The sequence below is a fragment of the Adelges cooleyi genome, unplaced genomic scaffold (genome assembly GCF_023614345.1).
Source record: "Adelges cooleyi isolate 19-005CV unplaced genomic scaffold, UGA_ACOO_1.1 ACOO_flye_CR_arks_rails_tigmint_CR_PRNA_376, whole genome shotgun sequence".
Taxonomy (NCBI): domain Eukaryota; kingdom Metazoa; phylum Arthropoda; class Insecta; order Hemiptera; family Adelgidae; genus Adelges; species Adelges cooleyi.
Genome location: NW_026096053.1, coordinates 7,702,342 through 7,720,073, shown reverse-complemented (window position 1 = coordinate 7,720,073; position 17,732 = coordinate 7,702,342). Strand labels below are relative to the sequence as shown.

The window sequence follows — 17,732 nt, the reverse complement described above, 5'->3', positions numbered from 1 at the left end:
TTAGGTTTTTTTTTAACACGGTTTGTTGACAATTCTGCGAGAAAATTTCTGTTGAAATTGTATCTGATGAAATTCAAATGGGCTTAGTAATTATCACTATTTTTTTTTTTTTATTATGATGACATTATTGTCGCGCATCAAGGTCGACCGGCTTTCACCAGAGAAAGTAGCTCAATACATGTTTTGGAGCATTGGCCGGATTTATTTCCTGTACCACCGTTGCCTGCTGGCTAGTTTCGTAACCAACTTGCACTTCCGTATCATCTCCGCAATAATACATAACTATACTTACGGTTGTGCTTACGTTTGTTATGTCACACTCGTGTGACGGAATCGTATCCAACTCTTCAGACGGTTTCACTCGGTCGTGTCTACTGGGTTCAGACCTGTTTCGCCGTGTATGCCGGTCACCTATGCGTCCGCCTAAACGTTGGAAGGCTGTGGTTTCTTACCTGTCGACGTTTCTCTGCTTAATTGTATATAGTAGTGACGCCATTTTATATAGTCTGAGTACTGAGACCGGGGTTTTTGTTTTCAGGTGGCCACAAACGTTACCGTCCAGAAACACCATGTGTCCCGGGATAAACGCGGACAAGTGCTGGGAAACGTCCGAGGATTCCGCGGATGTACCGTCTGGTTTACGGGTAAGTATAGCATAAAGAGTTGGCAAAAACAAAATACCCAAGCCTCAAAAATAAAAAAACGTAGTTTGTGGCCAACTCAGAAAGCATTGTAAAGTGATCTCGATTTGTGCTTGACTTAATCGTACCTGGATTTTGTATGGTTTCCACAGGACTTTCGGGCGCGGGTAAAACATCGGTGTCGTTCGAACTGGAAGCTTATTTAGTGGCCAGAGGTATACCGGCTTACGGTCTGGACGGCGACAACATGCGGACCGGCTTGAACAGGGACTTGGGCTTCAGTCCTGGCGACCGCGAAGAAAACATCAGACGAGTGGCTGAGGTGGCCAAGTTGTTTGCCGACAGCGGGGTCGTTACCTTGTGCAGTTTTGTCTCCCCGTTCAACCAGGTTAGTTATGATGACAAAAAACAAAAAAAAATCTTTACTATTGGTACGTCTCGGCCACTTGCCATATTACTTAATGTCTATGTTCAAAAACTAATAGCGCGTGATCGTTGCAGGATCGAGAAATGGCCAGGAAAATACACAAGGACGCTGATCTACCGTTTTTCGAAGTGTTCGTGGACGCTCCACTTAGCGTTTGCGAAGAACGGGACGTTAAGGGTCTGTACAAGAAAGCCAGAGCTGGAGAAATCAAAGGTAATTGAAACAAGGTCGAGTTGGCATAAACCGAGGTTTTTTCAAACATAAAACCCGGGTTTATATTTGAATAAATACCAAACATTTTCTGGATTAAACACTAAAAAAACTTGGCGGGTTTCTTTGAATTTTGTTTTTTTTTGCCAACTCCGAAGAAAAAAATCATAAACTACTATACATTTATTTATAATGTCTAGACTCTAGAGTTATTATAAATAGGTAAAATATAAGTTATTTTTTTGTTCACATTGGGCATATTTAATCCGAGATTTTGATGTAATATTATATGTAAATCTTGGTAAAACCATGAGCGTAAACAATAATATTGATAACGCAGTGGGAGAAATTAAATTTAATATTTTACTTAAACGATACAAATATGTACCACCCACATTTGTAATGTCCTAAGGGAGATGTGCTATCTCTGGAACTCATATTATCAATGTAAATAATATGAGATGAAACTTATTTTTAAAGAGTGATAAAACCATTTTAGGATTCACTGGAGTTGACCAAGTTTACGAAAAGCCAGACTCGCCAGAGCTGGTTCTGAAAACTGTCCACTTATCAATTGAAGAGAGTACCATGGAAGTAGTGAAAATGCTCGAAGAAAACGTAAGTTCAAGGGAAATAAGTAATTATATGTTTAAAAACATGATATAAAAAATATGCATTTGTCGCCGAAAATAACAGTTTTTTTAAATAATTTTTTGTAATTTAAATTTATTAGGAAATTATTCCCTTGCAAATCAACCGCGAGGTCGCTCGCATACCCGAATTGTTTGTTCCGGAAAACGCTATTGAAAAAACTAAAGCCGAGGCGCTACAACTCCCCAGACTCGATATTGGTAAATTAGACATGCAGTGGGTACAAGTATTAGCTGAAGGATGGGCAGCTCCGCTGAATGGATTTATGAACGAAGAAGAATATTTGCAGGTAATATGAGTTTTTCGGCAGTATTGTTCGTGATATTAGATTACTCGTACTCGTCTATATTGTTGTACAATCTTTGACTTGTTTTTAGACTTTACACTTCAACAGCTTTTCCGAAGACGTCAACCAATCCATTCCCATTGTTTTACCAGTTAGCACGAAAATAAAAGAAGAGCTCATGGGTTGTGAAGAAATTGCTTTATGGTACAATTCAAAACCGGTCGCCATAATTCGCAAACCGTCTTTCTATCCTCACCGCAAAGAGGAACGGGTGTGCCGTCAATTTGGTACATTACATCCCAATCATCCGTACATCAAGGTACATTTTTTTACCAAGCCGGCTTGACTGTTAAAAGTAGTCGGAATACTTTGGAGAATGCATTGATGAGATAGTTGATAGTACCTGACTGATAGTGTAATGTTAGTAGTTAGAAAGAGCTGAGAGGAAATGAATTAACTCATAGTGTTTTAAGGTGGCGGGTAATTTTTATTAGGCAATAAGCGAGAGAAAAAATAAAATAAATTATTACTTGTAATGGTATCAAATGCAGACGAATGATACATTTTGAGAACTTGTATAGAAAACCATAGGAAATAAGAGTTTGAGATGATTGAGGGGGTTAAACCATAGTGGTGTAAGTCACATTTTCATAAAAGTTTAGTTAAATATCTTAAAAAGTAAATTTATTGAAAGGCAAAGTGAAGCAAGTGCCAACTTATAACTCTTACCGCCAGATGGCAGTCCATCCCTGTATCATCAAGTATAGTTTTTATTAAACTTTTTTGTGTCTCTACTTATGGTTAATTTGACTTCACCACTATGGTTTTAACCCCCTCAATTGGCAAATGATGGCTTGTCGTGTGTTAAGCGGCCTACCTCGAACGGTCACTATTGGCATAAAAAGTTATGTTTACTGTCCTTTTTTTAGATAATTAACGAGAGCGGTGATTGGTTGGTTGGTGGCAATTTAGACGTGATCGAACGGATCATGTGGAATGATGGTCTTGACGACTTACGTTTCACTCCAAACGAGTTGCGGGCCAAATGGAGAGAAATGAAGGCGGACGCCATTTTCGCTTTTCAACTGCGCAATCCAATACACAACGGACATGCTTTGTTGATGCAGGTTTGTGGTTCTACCAGAGTTGGCAAAAAGCCTGGTTTTTGACTAGTTTAAATTTTATCTCGAGTACGCATAAGCCTGATAATATTTGTTGGGCAACACCCGCTGGGCCTAAACCGTCAGGGTTTTTTAATATCAACTTTACAAATCTAAATATTTCTTTTGTTTTTTTGCTGCAGGACACCAAGAGAAAGCTGTTGGAGCGTGGCTATAAAAAACCGGTGCTGCTATTACATCCGCTCGGCGGTTGGACAAAAGACGACGACGTTCCGCTTCCTGTGAGAATCCAACAGCACAAAGCCGTGCTTAGAGACGGTATATTGGATCCAGAAACCACCGTTTTGGCTATATTCCCGTCACCAATGACTTATGCCGGACCTACTGAAGTAAGTTACCACCCAATTCTAAGCATTGTGGAGTTCATTTTCATGGATAAACTACAATGGTTAATTTTTGTTTTCTAGGTACAATGGCATGCCAAGGCACGCATGTCTTCCGGAGCGAATTTCTACATCGTTGGTAGGGATCCTGCTGGAGTTCCTCATCCAGATGGTAATCCGCCAAGGGACTTGTACGATCCTACACATGGAGCACGCTTATTGACCATGGCACCCGGACTGACCGATATGGAAATCATTCCTTTCCGAGTAGCCGCATACGACAAGACTAAAAAGGCCATGGACTTTTACGACTCAACGAGGCATAGCGACTTCAATTTCATATCTGGCACAAAAATGAGAGGTAAAAATGCGTGTACACTCCTAAGTGGCAGAGTTGGCTATTACTTCTATCATTTTTTATCTAAATAAAATAATCCATAGTTAAACAATTAGCAAAAGCCTGCTTTTGTGTATTAAAAGCATGACCCACTCCAGTTGTTTAGGTAGTAAATATAAACTTAATGAAACCTGTATTTTTGGGTAAATACCAATTATCTTCTAGACTTCACCCACAGGGTTTTTTTTTTACTAACAATTATTATCTAGTTTTTTTATCAAAAATGTATTTTATTATTTATTTAAAAATTATTTGCTAATGATGAACACTTTCATGATTATCTTTGTATTAGGTAAAAGTAGTATAAGTAATATAAACATTTCTAATATGAAAAAAAATATTTTAGATAATTATTTAATTTAAAATAAAACACACAGCAAAGCTAATATCTTATTTTTATTTATTATGATAAATTTAGAAAAAATTCAAGTTAAATTTGAACTATAAATATATAAATTATATTTTATTGGTAGAGTTAGACTACAGTTGTTTAAATAAAAAGTTTTTTTTTATTTTGTGAACAAATAAATTATTCGTCGAATCATATTCAAAATTTGCCCAAATCTAATCATTTTAATTTTTATTAACTCTGTACACATTTACAGGTCTTGCTAAGGATGGGGTAGAACCACCAGCTGGATTTATGGCACCATCTGCTTGGGAAGTGTTATCGAGCTACTATAAATCGTTGAACAAAATATAGATCAAACTTAATAAAAAGGTCCTTTGAGACAAGGAACATACATTCCTATTTTCGATCAATTATCGTCCCTCCAATATTTTTATTTAAGTCACCAATGATTAATATTATTGATTTTAACTTCAATCAAATATATTATAATAGAGTTTGTGTCTAATTTTATGAAACTAATATTTATTATAAACAGTTGTAACACAACTAAGATTGATGTTTTGGCGTTTAATATTTTTCTTGGATTGTATTTTCGAATAGCTTTACAATTTAATTTTTGTTTAATTATTAATGTATGAACCGGTAGTGGCATACGTTTAACACAAACAGGACGTTCACTGTAAGTTAACTCTTAAACTTATTCAATGCGATTTTAGTTGACTTACATCTAGAATTAGTTGACTTTAATACTATGAACAAAATGTTTGATCATCCGTTTATTTTTATTATGATTATTGATTATTATTATTATTATTAGAAGATCATTGATAGTTCTATAATTTATGTTACCTTGTTAATGTTTCAAATTTTAATTTAATTTTAATATATTTAGAAATATTTATTAATGTAAAACTTGATGTATTTTTTCTTGTTACGGTGTTTCTTATTTTGTATTGTCTCAATAGTATACGTCATAACAATTTATCAAATCTCGCTTAGCCCTTAGAGCTTGTTGTCTTAGTTCGTTTTTAAACTAATTTATTTAAGAGACACACAATATTTATATGTTTGGATTAATATTTATAGATCAAAATAATTATGGATATTGACGAGGTTGATCCAGTAATTACGCCATGTATGAAACAAAATGCCAATTTAATCAGCTTCTTGTTAAAATGTTTACATTTTTTTCGTACACCAATTAACACTAAACTAAAAACACAGATAACAGTTTATAGTTAAATTTTATTTCAGATAATCATTCTTTCGTAATTTTTACATTTCTTCTGAAAAAACCAACATCTAATGGTTATATTTTAATAGTCAAGTTTTTTTTGCAATACGAGTCGAGTTCGGGCGTCCATTCAATTGGAGCATTCCTTTCAGCACACACACTTGTGCCAATGAATATAATATTATTATGCGATATTTGTACAATACACGTTCCTTATGAATACTCTTTGTTTAGCGATCTTCCTATGACCAGTCTTCGGATTTCGTTGGTCCCGGCCCCGATGTCGTACAACTTGGCGTCTCTCAACAGTCTGCCGGAAGCATAATCGTTTATGTAACCGTTTCCACCTGTTGCACAGAACAAGTCAACAGAATAATTTATTGTACAACCGTGTAATGTAAGTAATTAATACAGTCGGACTATTATATTATGATATTGAATTTTTACCTAAACACTGGATGGCGTTTAGGGCCACTTTGACAGACCGTTCGGCAGTGAACAGTACCACTCCGGCACAGTCTTTACTGCTGATGTGTCCCTTCGTGCACGCGTTTCCCACGCAGTACAGATAACTCCTGCTGGAGCTCAAATCCGTGTACATGTCTGCGATTTTACCCTGTAAACAAATAAAATAAGTAATGTAAGAGGGGGGGGGGCATTCAATTGGCATCATCTTCCTCCGATCGATCGTTGGGCTGACAAAGTGGAGGTGAATGTAATGGCTGTTAGAATCTAAAGGTCGTGGTTTGAATCGGTCAACGGAACGTGGAAACCAAAGGACACAAACGGTTGTCGTCGAATAATTAAAAAGTATATTCATAATAAAGAAATGGGATTCCCGCCGACCACTCGAGTTTATATGATGCCGCCTGCTCCATGTTATTACTCATTAAGACATTACTTGTATCATCTGGAATTCTCCGATTTTTTTGTCGAACTGTTCCCTGGAATGCACGTAATCAAACGCCAAATCTGCGGACGCTTGCATCAGCCTAATTATAACAACGTCAAATAAAATATAATAATTAACGTTTTACTAGTGAACGATGGTGTACTACAACTCACCCTACAGGACCGGCGGCGATCACCAACCGTTCCAAGTCCAATCCAGACATGAGAACGTACACTCCTTTATTCTCTTCTCCCAAAAGATTTTCAACTGAAATCCGATATAATTATGCGGTCAAGTAAAAAAAGACATTTATAATTGAATTGCACAGAAGACAGGTCCCTAATTGTAGGTTCTTTGTTTTTTTGAAAATTTCAAATCACGAAAAAGAAGACTATGAAGTCAGGTTCTCTAATAGCACCGGAAGTCTGTTGGACAATTCTGTTTTAATCTTTAACAGGAATCCTGGCATGGATCCACCGGACATCACTCGGAATCATTCGCTATGTATAAGGAAGGTAGTGCTCGACTGGACAAAACGCCAATAATGTTCAGTGTGGTTGTTACTTACCGGGAACTTTACAGTCTTGGAAGATCAGTTCGGCCGTGTTGGATCCTCTCATTCCGAGTTTGTCGAGCTTGGGGCCCGTGCTGAATCCTTCAAAAGACTTTTCAATGATGAACGCTGAAATACCGTGTTGTTTTTTTGCTTTCTGGTCTGTTCTGGCGTACACCTGTGGACCATACCAAAATGATATCCCGATATTTTACTACCGTGAAACCCATAATATTCAATTACCACTAGCACGTCGGCGTCCGGCCCATTGGTGATCCAAAACTTGTTGCCATTGAGTATGTAATGCGATCCTTTGCGTTCGGCTTTAAGTCTCATGGAGACCACGTCGGACCCCGAACCTGGCTCGGACATGGCCAGTGCTCCGACAGCCTCGCCTCGGCACAGCTGAAACGTTTAGGAAGTTCGATATTATATCTTGTAAACAAACACGGTCGGGGGTATGCAAAATAATATCGACGGGCTTACTGGGGGCAAGTACTTGGTTTTTTGCTCGTGCGTGCCGTTAAGTCGGATCTGGTTCATGCACAGGTTCGAATGGGCAACGTAGCTGAGCCCTACGGATCCGCTTGCTCTGGATAATTCCTCCATCGCTATGACGTGATCCATGTAACTCCCACCGGTGCCTTCGTATTCGGTAGGTATTGTTATTCCCAGTACACCGAGCGACCCCAGTTCTCGCCAACATTTCTATTCCGTCAATCAAGTAATAGATACAGTAATTTTTCGATAATGAACTTCAATGGGGTGGTATTTACAAGAAAAAGGAAACCATACGTGCGACTGGATCCTAGTAATTCGAGGTCAAAGTTAAATGGTCACTGCAAATCTAAATGTCCTCGAATAAGTTTCTACGTGGACTTTTACACTGAAAGGAACTAAGATTGATGGCTGGCTAATGGCTATATTCAGAACTGCTTTTAACTCATATTTCATAGTTTGATTATCTTCCGATAAATGCTGTTCGGAATGGTTAATCTAGATAGACTTGTCTTGGAAGTCTATTTGTAATCGTTAATGCCCACTTAATTTATATAATATACCTATGGTATATTGGTGTATGGTATCTGGCCCGGTGGCCAGATTTAAGCAAATTTCTAATAATAAATTTCTAAACAATTGATGATTCGATGAAAAATAGATAACTTTATTCGTAGCTACACAGTTGAAGATAATTTATATTTGTAGTTAAAATATTAAATTGATAATTTAAAATTTATTGAAATAAGTGTCATGCATTCTCTATATAAATAAAATATTAGATATGTTTTAGTTTTTAAATTAGACAATTATCTTAAATAATTTATTGCTAAACTTATATAAATAATTTAAATAAAGTGGTGTTCCCATGGGGTATACTCCATATACGCCGTATACTCTCAAGATTGTTTTCAAAAATCATAGGTATACTACGTATACTCTCAAGTCTAAATTAATTTTCGAAAAAAAAATTGTTATTATTTTTGTAGATTCATTTCTTTATAAAAAATATAAATTAATTTAATTTATATTACAAATAAAATCTCTATCAGAGTGAACGCAGACTAATATTTACATTTATGATTTTTGTAATATTTTGTTTTCAAATATTATCTTCCATCCCCAGATGCAAAACCCGTCGTGTACATAAAATATAATATAGTTTAATAAAAATATTACAAAAAAAAAATATATATATAGTTTTTGTAAATTATAAAAAAATTGTTTTTTATCATTAAAACACTCACTCCTTTATTACACCAAGGACCTTTATTACTCTGGAACTTATATACTTGGAAATAGCATATGGAAGACCTTTTTTTAGCACCTTAACACTTTTTTCTTAAATTGTGCTGAGTATACTCTCAACAAATTTGATGGGAACATCACTTAATATTTATTTATTTATTTTCTATACCTACAGAAATGTATTTAAAATATTTCAAAGTAATCAAAACAATTGTCCTCAAATAATAAATAAGTTTGTTCAACGAATAACAAAATATAAAAAATAATATTTAAATAAATAATGAATGTGATAAATTATTAAATAAAAAACATTTTTTATTTAGATAAAAATAATTCAAATAAAGCTCAACTTTGAAGTAGGCTATATTTTATTTTCAAGTAGAGGACAATAAGAGAAACGGAAGTACAATTTTTAGGTAAGTTTTATGGCGTACGTGAATTTATTGATTTATTTTTTTAATATAAGGTGGTGCTGATAATCGATGAAGGTGTCACTTATCAGGTATTCAATTTTCAATAAATATGTTTTCGTTTTGTATTAACTGTAAATATGATATTTACCCTAAGATCACTAAAAGTGTTAGTTCTGTCAATTTCAGCCGCTTTCGGAGCCAATTCGCTTTGTGCATAGTCAAAGACTGTTTTTCGAAGCTAAAAAAAATATAAAATGTAAAAATAAATAATACTTTTTAATTATAATCGCACTAAATGTGTAACTCGTTTTTCTCATACATAAGAACAAATTATTTTCTAAACAATTTTAAAACGATTTTTTGAAAAAATTCTACGGCTTTGTCTTGGCTGAAAGGTGTTAAGATAATTTCGGCTTAAGAACTAATATTAAGAAATAAAATCCGATTTTATTTTTAAAAAATAATTTTCTATTTATTACAACATATAATAATTTAAGTATTTGATCGTATAAAATATTATTTCGACAGATTTATAGATTGAATGGCAGGTAAAAATAAAACTTAAAGTACAAAAAAAACCGCCTTACCTGAATTTGTTCTTCATTCAAACCGAACAAGTTGTCGTCTATTGGATAGTGAGACAAATACCTTTGGCTAACATTAGCAAGGTAAAAATTACCAGTAGTTATGCAATTTCCGAACCGAACAACTTTGCCGCAGATTGACATTTTAGAGTGTAAAAAATAGTTAATTAAGTATTACTTATTACGTGCAATTGATGGAAAAACAATAATTATTAAGGTTGCTTTTTAAAAATTTGTTTTATTCGAGACATTTAAACTGGCGTTGATTTTAAACAACAGAATTCACCGTATGGGAATTGTTTACTTATCGACTGAATGATAGCTAAGCGATCAGAGTCGATATTATTATGCTGAAAGCATAGCAGATAACAAAGGTAGAATTATATTTATATATATTTTCATAAAATATAAATTTGAGATTAGATAAAACCCGTTATAGGAATGTTTAAATTCCAACCATGCCTCGTAAGTGGTTATTAAAACATTGATTGTAATATTATATATTAAATACTATATTGTTGAAATAATGCTCCACTTTATTCGCTTACTCGAAGTACAAAGGTTGTATACTATATTGAATTTTTTATGTTAGTAAAATAGTTGCAGGTTTAGAACATACATATTGTATAAAATATTATTAATTGTATTTACCGGTTGCAGTTAAAAAGTAATTTTATGTCTGTCGCAACTCGCAGGCCTCATTATTAAATTTTCATTTAATTTTAGAACGATTGTATCTACATTTTTTTTTCTTTTATAGAAAACCCGATAAGTTACCTGTTATTAGTACACAGTTAATGATAGAATCTAAAAACTTTACATTTAAACCTCTCTTACAGTGGCGCAACTAGGATTTATTGCGGGGGGGGGGGGTGTTTTACAAAATATAGAATAATAAGTTTAGACTATATCTTTATAGGAAATCTGTAACGTTCCCTATTAGTCATTTTCAAATATATTTGGGGGTCACCACCAACAACCCCTCCCTTGGTTGCGCTACTGCTCTCTTAATGCTAACGACTAGCCTCGAAGCAAAGAGGTACAGAAAACTGTTGCACAAAACGGCGCTCTGGTTATGCAATTTTGATACATTTATTATGTGCGTTTGTTTTATTTGCTGTATTTTCATGCCGTTGCGCCCTTTTACGATATCAACTATCATCGTTAGCTATAATTTAAAACAATCAAATAAGCACTGAAAAGCAAATGGTCCAGTTAACTTTGGCCGCCAACCAAACGTATAATCGAATGTTCAAACTTTAATTTTCAATAATTTCAATAGATTAACAATAGATAACTGTCAATACTATAAAAATACAATTCTTAAATAAAATTTATCATACTTTTTTTGTCGTTAAACCACTATCCTTTTTGAACAGTCATGGCGTGTCAATGATGATGTCAAGTGTAACTACAATATAATTAAAAAATAATTTGTTTTATTTTTGTCCGTTCACACCTAATTATTTCGATATAAGAGGATAATAATTGTGGTCGATTAGTAAATAGTATGTCAATAAAAAAATATTGTAGGTTGATTTATGGATGCGAAGCACTATTAACGCAGTGAATGTTTCCAGGAAGAAAAATACAAAATTGTAATTATTCTAAGAGCAAATTGATATTATATTTTTAATGTAATACGAGATAATCAAGTAGACAGGTAATCTGTCACGACGTGAGTTAATTTCGCAAAACGAGTTCGTTACATTTAGAGCTGGTAGCTCATTTACCATTTACAAAAATCTATAGAAATAATGTTATTAAATGACCCTGTAAACAAAAATAATAATTACTATGATAATAGCTGATACATCTATTCGATTTCGGTATTTAAAAAACAGTTTTTCATTAACATTTTATGTATTCGAATTAGGTAAAAAAAATTATTTTTAGAGAGTTTTCTCGATTGTTTCGAGACGACTATTTCGATTTTATTAACTCCGTAAAAAAACAAACTAGATTTAATTGAACTGTCTTTATAATAAAAATACATTAGACATAATATTATGTCTTTATAGTTTACATCATACATCAAGCTTACCGGGCCTTTAAGGCCCAACGGTGCCATCATGAGATGATAAAATTGATATTATGTGTTCAGTACTAAGGAGCAAATAAATTAAAAAATTGCTGTGAAACCGGAATATTATCTCGTCTCATAACTAAGCAAAAAATAAAACCAAACGCTCACGGTCTTTTTTAGCGCTATTCGCTTTTTTTAATGACGCACGTCTAAATAATATATTAACATTTTGATTTATAAAAAACGTACAAATCTAGTCTGGTTGTTGTCTATATACACAGTAAAACCTGTAGAATTTACGCGCATGATTTGCGGCACATGATTAATTACACAATATGACGTATAAAGATAATTTTCAAACAGTGAATAAGAAACCTGTTTTTATTATTTAAGGTTAGGTTAGATACATATTAGATTGTCGTGTATCGCGCAAAAAAAAAATCAAAAGAAATCTAATAGTAGTACAGTATAATGTCTATAATAAATGTAATGACCTAACTCAACAATTTCATTTAATAAAAATTACAATTTAAATTTTTGGCACTTTTTAAATAGCTATACAATTTTTCAAAATGAATTGTTTTTTTTTTATAATTGTATTAATATTTTATATTTTGCTGAAAACATTTCTTATGTTCTGTTAATTATTTTCATTTTTTATGTATAGTATTAGAGTTAATAGTTAAATTTGTATTTCAATGTTTTTTTCGTAATTGTATTCGTTCAAATAAAATTACAATTTTGTTTGTTAATTGGATTTTTATTTTAATGTTTTTTTTAATTAAAGCAATTATTTTAATTTTTATGGCAACAAAAATGTATTTAAACAATGCCCACAGCTGATTTGTACGATATTTGGATAATAACTATCAACTGTTTAAAATCCATAAAGCTTGATTAACATACAGTACCTTTATAATTATACGATAACTGGCTTTTAATAACGATATTTTTCCAACTAGCGAACGTTATTAAATAACGTTTGTTACCATACATAGGTATAATAACGTTATGCAAAAACTTCCTATTGACTTGTTTGCATTCATATGACATTTGTTATGCTGCATCCTTATTGATACATTAAATTGTTATGCCCATAGTCAGTTAGGTATTTTTTCACTTTTTTAAAAAAATATTTTTATTTACCTATTGAATTTGTTGTTGTTTATCGTGCACACATGCGTCATTTACACTATACATAACACTTAGGCTGTCTGTGCAGTAGGTGCTTTAATCAATACATTTCGAGGTCAACTCCTTGATTGTAATAATATTATTATGGTGAAACAAGCTTAACATTTTCACCGGCCTATCATGTATACTCGGGAGTTCGATATGAAGGAATCAAAAAATCAGATATTTGAATTCATTCGATAAATTTATAATTCGAGCCTCCCCCTCACATTAAAAAAAGAAATATGTGTATGTATAATTACTTTTACATTTTTTCCCCTTCATCAATTTGGCACCGCAGCGCATACTTTTTATTATCGCCCAGCAAAAAATGTGTCGTACTAGTTACTACACATAAAAATAGAAGCAGTCAGCCTATATACATATATAATACAATATTATAAATGCTATAATATAATATTATAAAAAAAAAACATAATTTTATCAACACGGTTGTTCCTATTGGGCATTGGCTATTACACTCGTACGTTAGCCGATGTATGCCCAGTAAAATAATTTGATAAATTTTATTTTTTATACTCCAAATAACGAGCTGTTAACATATTTTTACAACCAATTATTGCCGACAAAATAATAAATAAGCTAGCTTGAACGATTTATGTTAAGAAACCACCTAGGTATTGGTAGCTAGATTGTGTTTATATGTTAGGTAAGTTTAGTTAATTAAACAAAATCTAACTGGGATTTTATTAATTTTTTTATTCAATATTTTTTTTTTAATTACTGCGTAATTTAGTTTATTAATAAAAAATAAATCATGTATTAGACCCATCTGAGTTTTATCATCAAATTAGAAGCCAGTATTTAGATAAAATTATGTCTAAAGTTTTTAAACAAACTTGGTAACGTTTAATGTGCTATTCTAGCTAGTATAATTCATTTAAATATTAAATGCATAGACGTGGGATGGGGATGGACCGCTTTGTTTCATTAAAAAACATCTATGTATGTAGTATAATAAAAGTAATTTTTGAATTTTTTTAAAAAAAAAAGTACTATACGGTTGGCTTAAATGTTTTTATTTAGCTCATGATATTCATCAGCCTCGGTAGCGCAGTAGGCAGCGCGTAAGTCTCATAATCTTAAGGTCGTGAGTTCGATCCTCACCCGGGGCAGTAAATTTTTCTTTTTTTTGTTTTTGAAATTTATTACAGGAACTTCATTCATATATTGATGTTTATCAATAAACAAAATCAAACTATGTATTATAACTCTACAATGCCATTATTTTTTATCTTTTTTCAATTTTAAATGGTTTAGTTATTGGAAATATTTTATCAATTACTAAAAATAATGATAATTCGTTAAGACGACCTAATTTTTTTTTTAGTTAGGTATTCAATTTGTATATTTTTACCAATTTTTTCCAGTTTCTATTTTTTTTTTATATATTTTTTAACTTTGAATTTTAATAATAATAAATATTTTTATCAAATTGAAAAAAAGGAAAATTATTAGTGATTTAGACAAAATGTAAAGTGGCAAGTCCGCACAATTATTGGCCACATTTAAAAATTAAAGTATTATGTACTGATAAAAGGGTTTGTATTTGGTTTTTACATGATTTATTTTATATAAACTTAATTCTAAGGTAAAATTTGTGTAAAAGAAACCACAACTGTTGGTTTATAAATCCAATATAAACGTTTTTGTTTACTGACATCTTCATTTTTACAGAAAATCTACGCCATATTTAATGTTTGTCATTTACAAATTACAATGCATAAATTTAGTTGCTAATGCTGTCCTAATATACAAACTGTCTTATAATTCAATTTAAATGAATTATTAAAAAAATCTATGAATCAGAATATTATTGCCAAAGAGTCGATAGTTTTACTTTTAGGTAGGTTTACGAATAATAATGACTTCAGACTTTCAGATACTCTTATACACTTAATAAGAAACACAAGGTCGAAATTGTTATAAAAAATAACACTCGTAAAATATATAAAACATGTAAAAACTAATAACCATAAAACTTTTAATACTATGTATTTAATAATATACTAATAATAATTAATTTTATAGTTAACTTAATTATGCTTGTTAAGTTTCGAACAGTTTATTATGTACATTTGTATTGTAAGTAATATCTGCTTAGTCATATTAAGATAGCCAATAGTGAACACCGCACAAAGCAAAATATACCTATAAATTAATTAACTGCTTATATAAACGACAAAAGTATCAAATAGGTATTGTGCTTTAAACAGTTTACATACTATACTACCTTATATTATACTTAGACGCTTTTAAAGTTCTATGAAAGGGACTACATGATATATCATAATTTAATTACATATTATTATTTGTTGCCAAATTTGTTACTATAGTATTATTCTTTCTATGTTATAATGATGTATTAAAAGAAGAATATTATAAATTATAATATAGAATATAGGTTTGTCTTAACCTCGTTTAATATGCATAGACGTATCGATATAACTGGACACATTAAAATACGTTACATTTTTTATTTAGTCGGTAGTTGACGTGTGTATTATTTTTAATTAATCGCTTAACTTACTCCTTGTGCTATTTTTTTTTAACAAATAGTATTACGTAATAACAAGACTTCAGACTGGAACTATAAATTATAGTTATAGTTATATGAACAGTGGGTTTGACCAGAGACGTATTTAGGGGGGGCAGGGGGGGGGCTTGGGCCCCGGGCGGTAAAATTTTAGGGGCGGTAAATTTTGGAGAGTATTTTGGTATAATACGGTAGGTCATTTGGGTGATAAAAAAAGTAATGATACTAATAAATGTATTATTGTGGTTTTCATTTGTCACGAAACATGCATTGAAAATACCAGGACATAGAAAAGTATATTGTAGTTTGAGAATTAAGATACACAGAATATGGCCGCCCAAAATTATTTTGTAGACATGTTTAAACGGTCGTGCCAACTGCTAGTAATAATAATCTTAGTTCGTAACGTTTATGTACTCGTAACCTATTATCTATGTTCGTAATCACAAAGAAACAAAAAAAGATTTGTAACCGTATGTAGAAATTGCGTTACGAATTTTTGTTTCTAGTCCTACATCTAACTGTTCTGCTGAGAGGTCTTTTTCAGTCTTAAAAATGGTCAAGTCCTATTTGAGATCAAGTACTACCGACGAAAGGCTAAATTCTTTGGCTGTTTTAACTATAGAGTCAGATTTAACAAAGAAGTTAGATTATGATGATATCATTGATACGCTCGGCGTAAATTCTACTGCTTTTGCTCGCCTTTTAATGGCGTTTTTTATTGAAAAAGCTCGGCGTAAATATTTTTAATTTTAAAATTTTTAATATTCTTATACATGTGGGGAATTATATATATTAAGGGATTTTTTTTTAAATGTTGTCATTTAACCTATTACATTTAGGTTTTTTGTATAATTAATAATAAATATACCTAATATAATTGTGTAATATGTACTTCAATAAATGTATTTTTACATGCTTTTCTTTAGCTCGCTAACACGTACGTACGTACGTTTGTACGGTTTTTTTTTCAAATCTTGCAAAATTAATTTAACCCACTTCCCGATGTCGTATAGGGCTGAAACTTGGCACAGACACTCGTCTTAGATGACAATACAATATTCTGTAATCATATTGGGACTCGGACATCCAGGTCGCCCTACACAGGGTCAAATGTGGGGGTCATTTCACTAAAATTTAATTTTTTCCAAATCTTCCAAAATTATTTAGTAATCTATTCAGCAATTATTAAATACTTTTAATAGGACTAAAAAGTAAAAAAATAAAATAAATAATTTAAAAAAAAACTTTTTTAATTAATGCTTTTCTAAAAAAAAAAATATTTAAAAGTGAATTAAAAAGTAAAAAAATAATTTTATTACAAGAACAATTTACTAATCAATTGTAGCATATTTTATTAAAAATGTCAATTACTTTGAAAACAACCGAAAATTAATTTTTGACTAAAAAGAAAAGCATGTGCCCTATTCAACAAAGTCCCTAATAAATTTATCAGATAATGTTTTGTATTGTAAGTTTTTTTTGTAATTTAAATTTGGTTTAATATTAGTGTGTGATACATACATTTCTTAATACTTAACTCAATAAATTTGAACTTTGTTGAATAAGGCCCACGCTTTTCTTTTTAGTCAAAAATTTATTTTCGATTGTTTTCAAAGTAATTGACATTTTAAATAAAATATGCTACAATTGATTGGTAAATTGTTCTTGTAATAAAATTATTTTTACTTTTTAGTTCACTTTTTACTTTTTTTTTTTTTTAGAAAAGCATGTTTTTAAAAACGTTTTTTTTATGTATACCTAATATACCTTTCAGATTATGAGTTTAGCGAAGAATGCAATGGTTTCACTATCATGTGTTTTTTTTTACAAATACACTTATTGATGAAGAAATATAGGTTGGGAAGGGGGTGTTTATTTTTCTTACCTGGGGCGCAAAATTCCTAAGTACGTCTCTGGGTTTGACAGTGGTTTAAAGTATACATAACAATTATTGCAATAAATAAATCTTATTAGTTATTGGAAAGGCTATTGTTATTTTGAACACACAAAATTAATAGATTGGTACAAAAAAAAACGGAAGCAAAACAATTTTTTTTAATGTGTGATAAAAAATGACAAGTTA

General features: G+C 31.7%; 2 protein-coding genes and 1 non-coding gene across 3 annotated transcripts; 2 read left to right on the top strand and 1 right to left on the bottom strand.

Moving 5' to 3' along the window:
- Positions 1 to 304: 304 nt before the first annotated feature.
- LOC126841121 (bifunctional 3'-phosphoadenosine 5'-phosphosulfate synthase) lies at positions 305 to 5,380 on the top strand. Its single transcript, XM_050577420.1, has 11 exons — positions 305 to 476; positions 539 to 644; positions 794 to 1,029; positions 1,143 to 1,281; positions 1,778 to 1,896; positions 2,012 to 2,218; positions 2,307 to 2,534; positions 3,145 to 3,342; positions 3,519 to 3,725; positions 3,804 to 4,080; positions 4,722 to 5,380. Exons 1-11 carry the CDS (start codon positions 312 to 314, stop codon positions 4,817 to 4,819), a joined length of 1,980 nt encoding a protein of 659 aa, XP_050433377.1. The 5' UTR covers positions 305 to 311; the 3' UTR covers positions 4,820 to 5,380.
- A 316-nt stretch (positions 5,381 to 5,696) lies between these two features.
- Positions 5,697 to 10,227, bottom strand: LOC126841122 (isovaleryl-CoA dehydrogenase, mitochondrial). The gene is made up of 9 exons (XM_050577421.1): positions 9,894 to 10,227; positions 9,455 to 9,544; positions 7,634 to 7,855; positions 7,391 to 7,552; positions 7,163 to 7,325; positions 6,768 to 6,861; positions 6,604 to 6,694; positions 6,150 to 6,318; positions 5,697 to 6,049 (listed from the first exon to the last, which is right to left on the bottom strand). The coding sequence occupies exons 1-9, from the start codon at positions 10,032 to 10,034 to the stop codon at positions 5,916 to 5,918; spliced, it is 1,266 nt and encodes a 421-aa protein (XP_050433378.1). The 5' UTR covers positions 10,035 to 10,227; the 3' UTR covers positions 5,697 to 5,915.
- Positions 10,228 to 14,152: 3,925 nt separating this feature from the next.
- On the top strand, positions 14,153 to 14,225 carry Trnam-cau (transfer RNA methionine (anticodon CAU)). Its single transcript has one exon. It is a non-coding gene; the product is annotated as a tRNA-Met (tRNA).
- The last annotated feature ends 3,507 nt before the right edge of the window (positions 14,226 to 17,732 follow it).

What these genes read in the sequence shown, in the direction of transcription:
- LOC126841121 (XM_050577420.1), top strand. Translation starts at nt 312, where the DNA reads ATGTCACACTCGTGTGACGGAATCGTATCCAACTCTTCAGACGGTTTC. An exon ending in TTGTCTCCCCGTTCAACCAG is followed by an intron (nt 1,030 to 1,142) that starts GTTAGTTATGAT and finishes TGATCGTTGCAG; the next exon opens with GATCGAGAAATGGCCAGGAA. An exon ending in TGAAAATGCTCGAAGAAAAC is followed by an intron (nt 1,897 to 2,011) that starts GTAAGTTCAAGG and finishes TAAATTTATTAG; the next exon opens with GAAATTATTCCCTTGCAAAT.
- LOC126841122 (XM_050577421.1), bottom strand. Translation starts at nt 10,034, where the DNA reads ATGTCAATCTGCGGCAAAGTTGTTCGGTTCGGAAATTGCATAACTACT. An exon ending in ATCGCCGCCGGTCCTGTAGG is followed by an intron (nt 6,695 to 6,767) that starts GTGAGTTGTAGT and finishes TGTTATAATTAG; the next exon opens with GCTGATGCAAGCGTCCGCAG. An exon ending in AAACGCCATCCAGTGTTTAG is followed by an intron (nt 6,050 to 6,149) that starts GTAAAAATTCAA and finishes TCTGTGCAACAG; the next exon opens with GTGGAAACGGTTACATAAAC.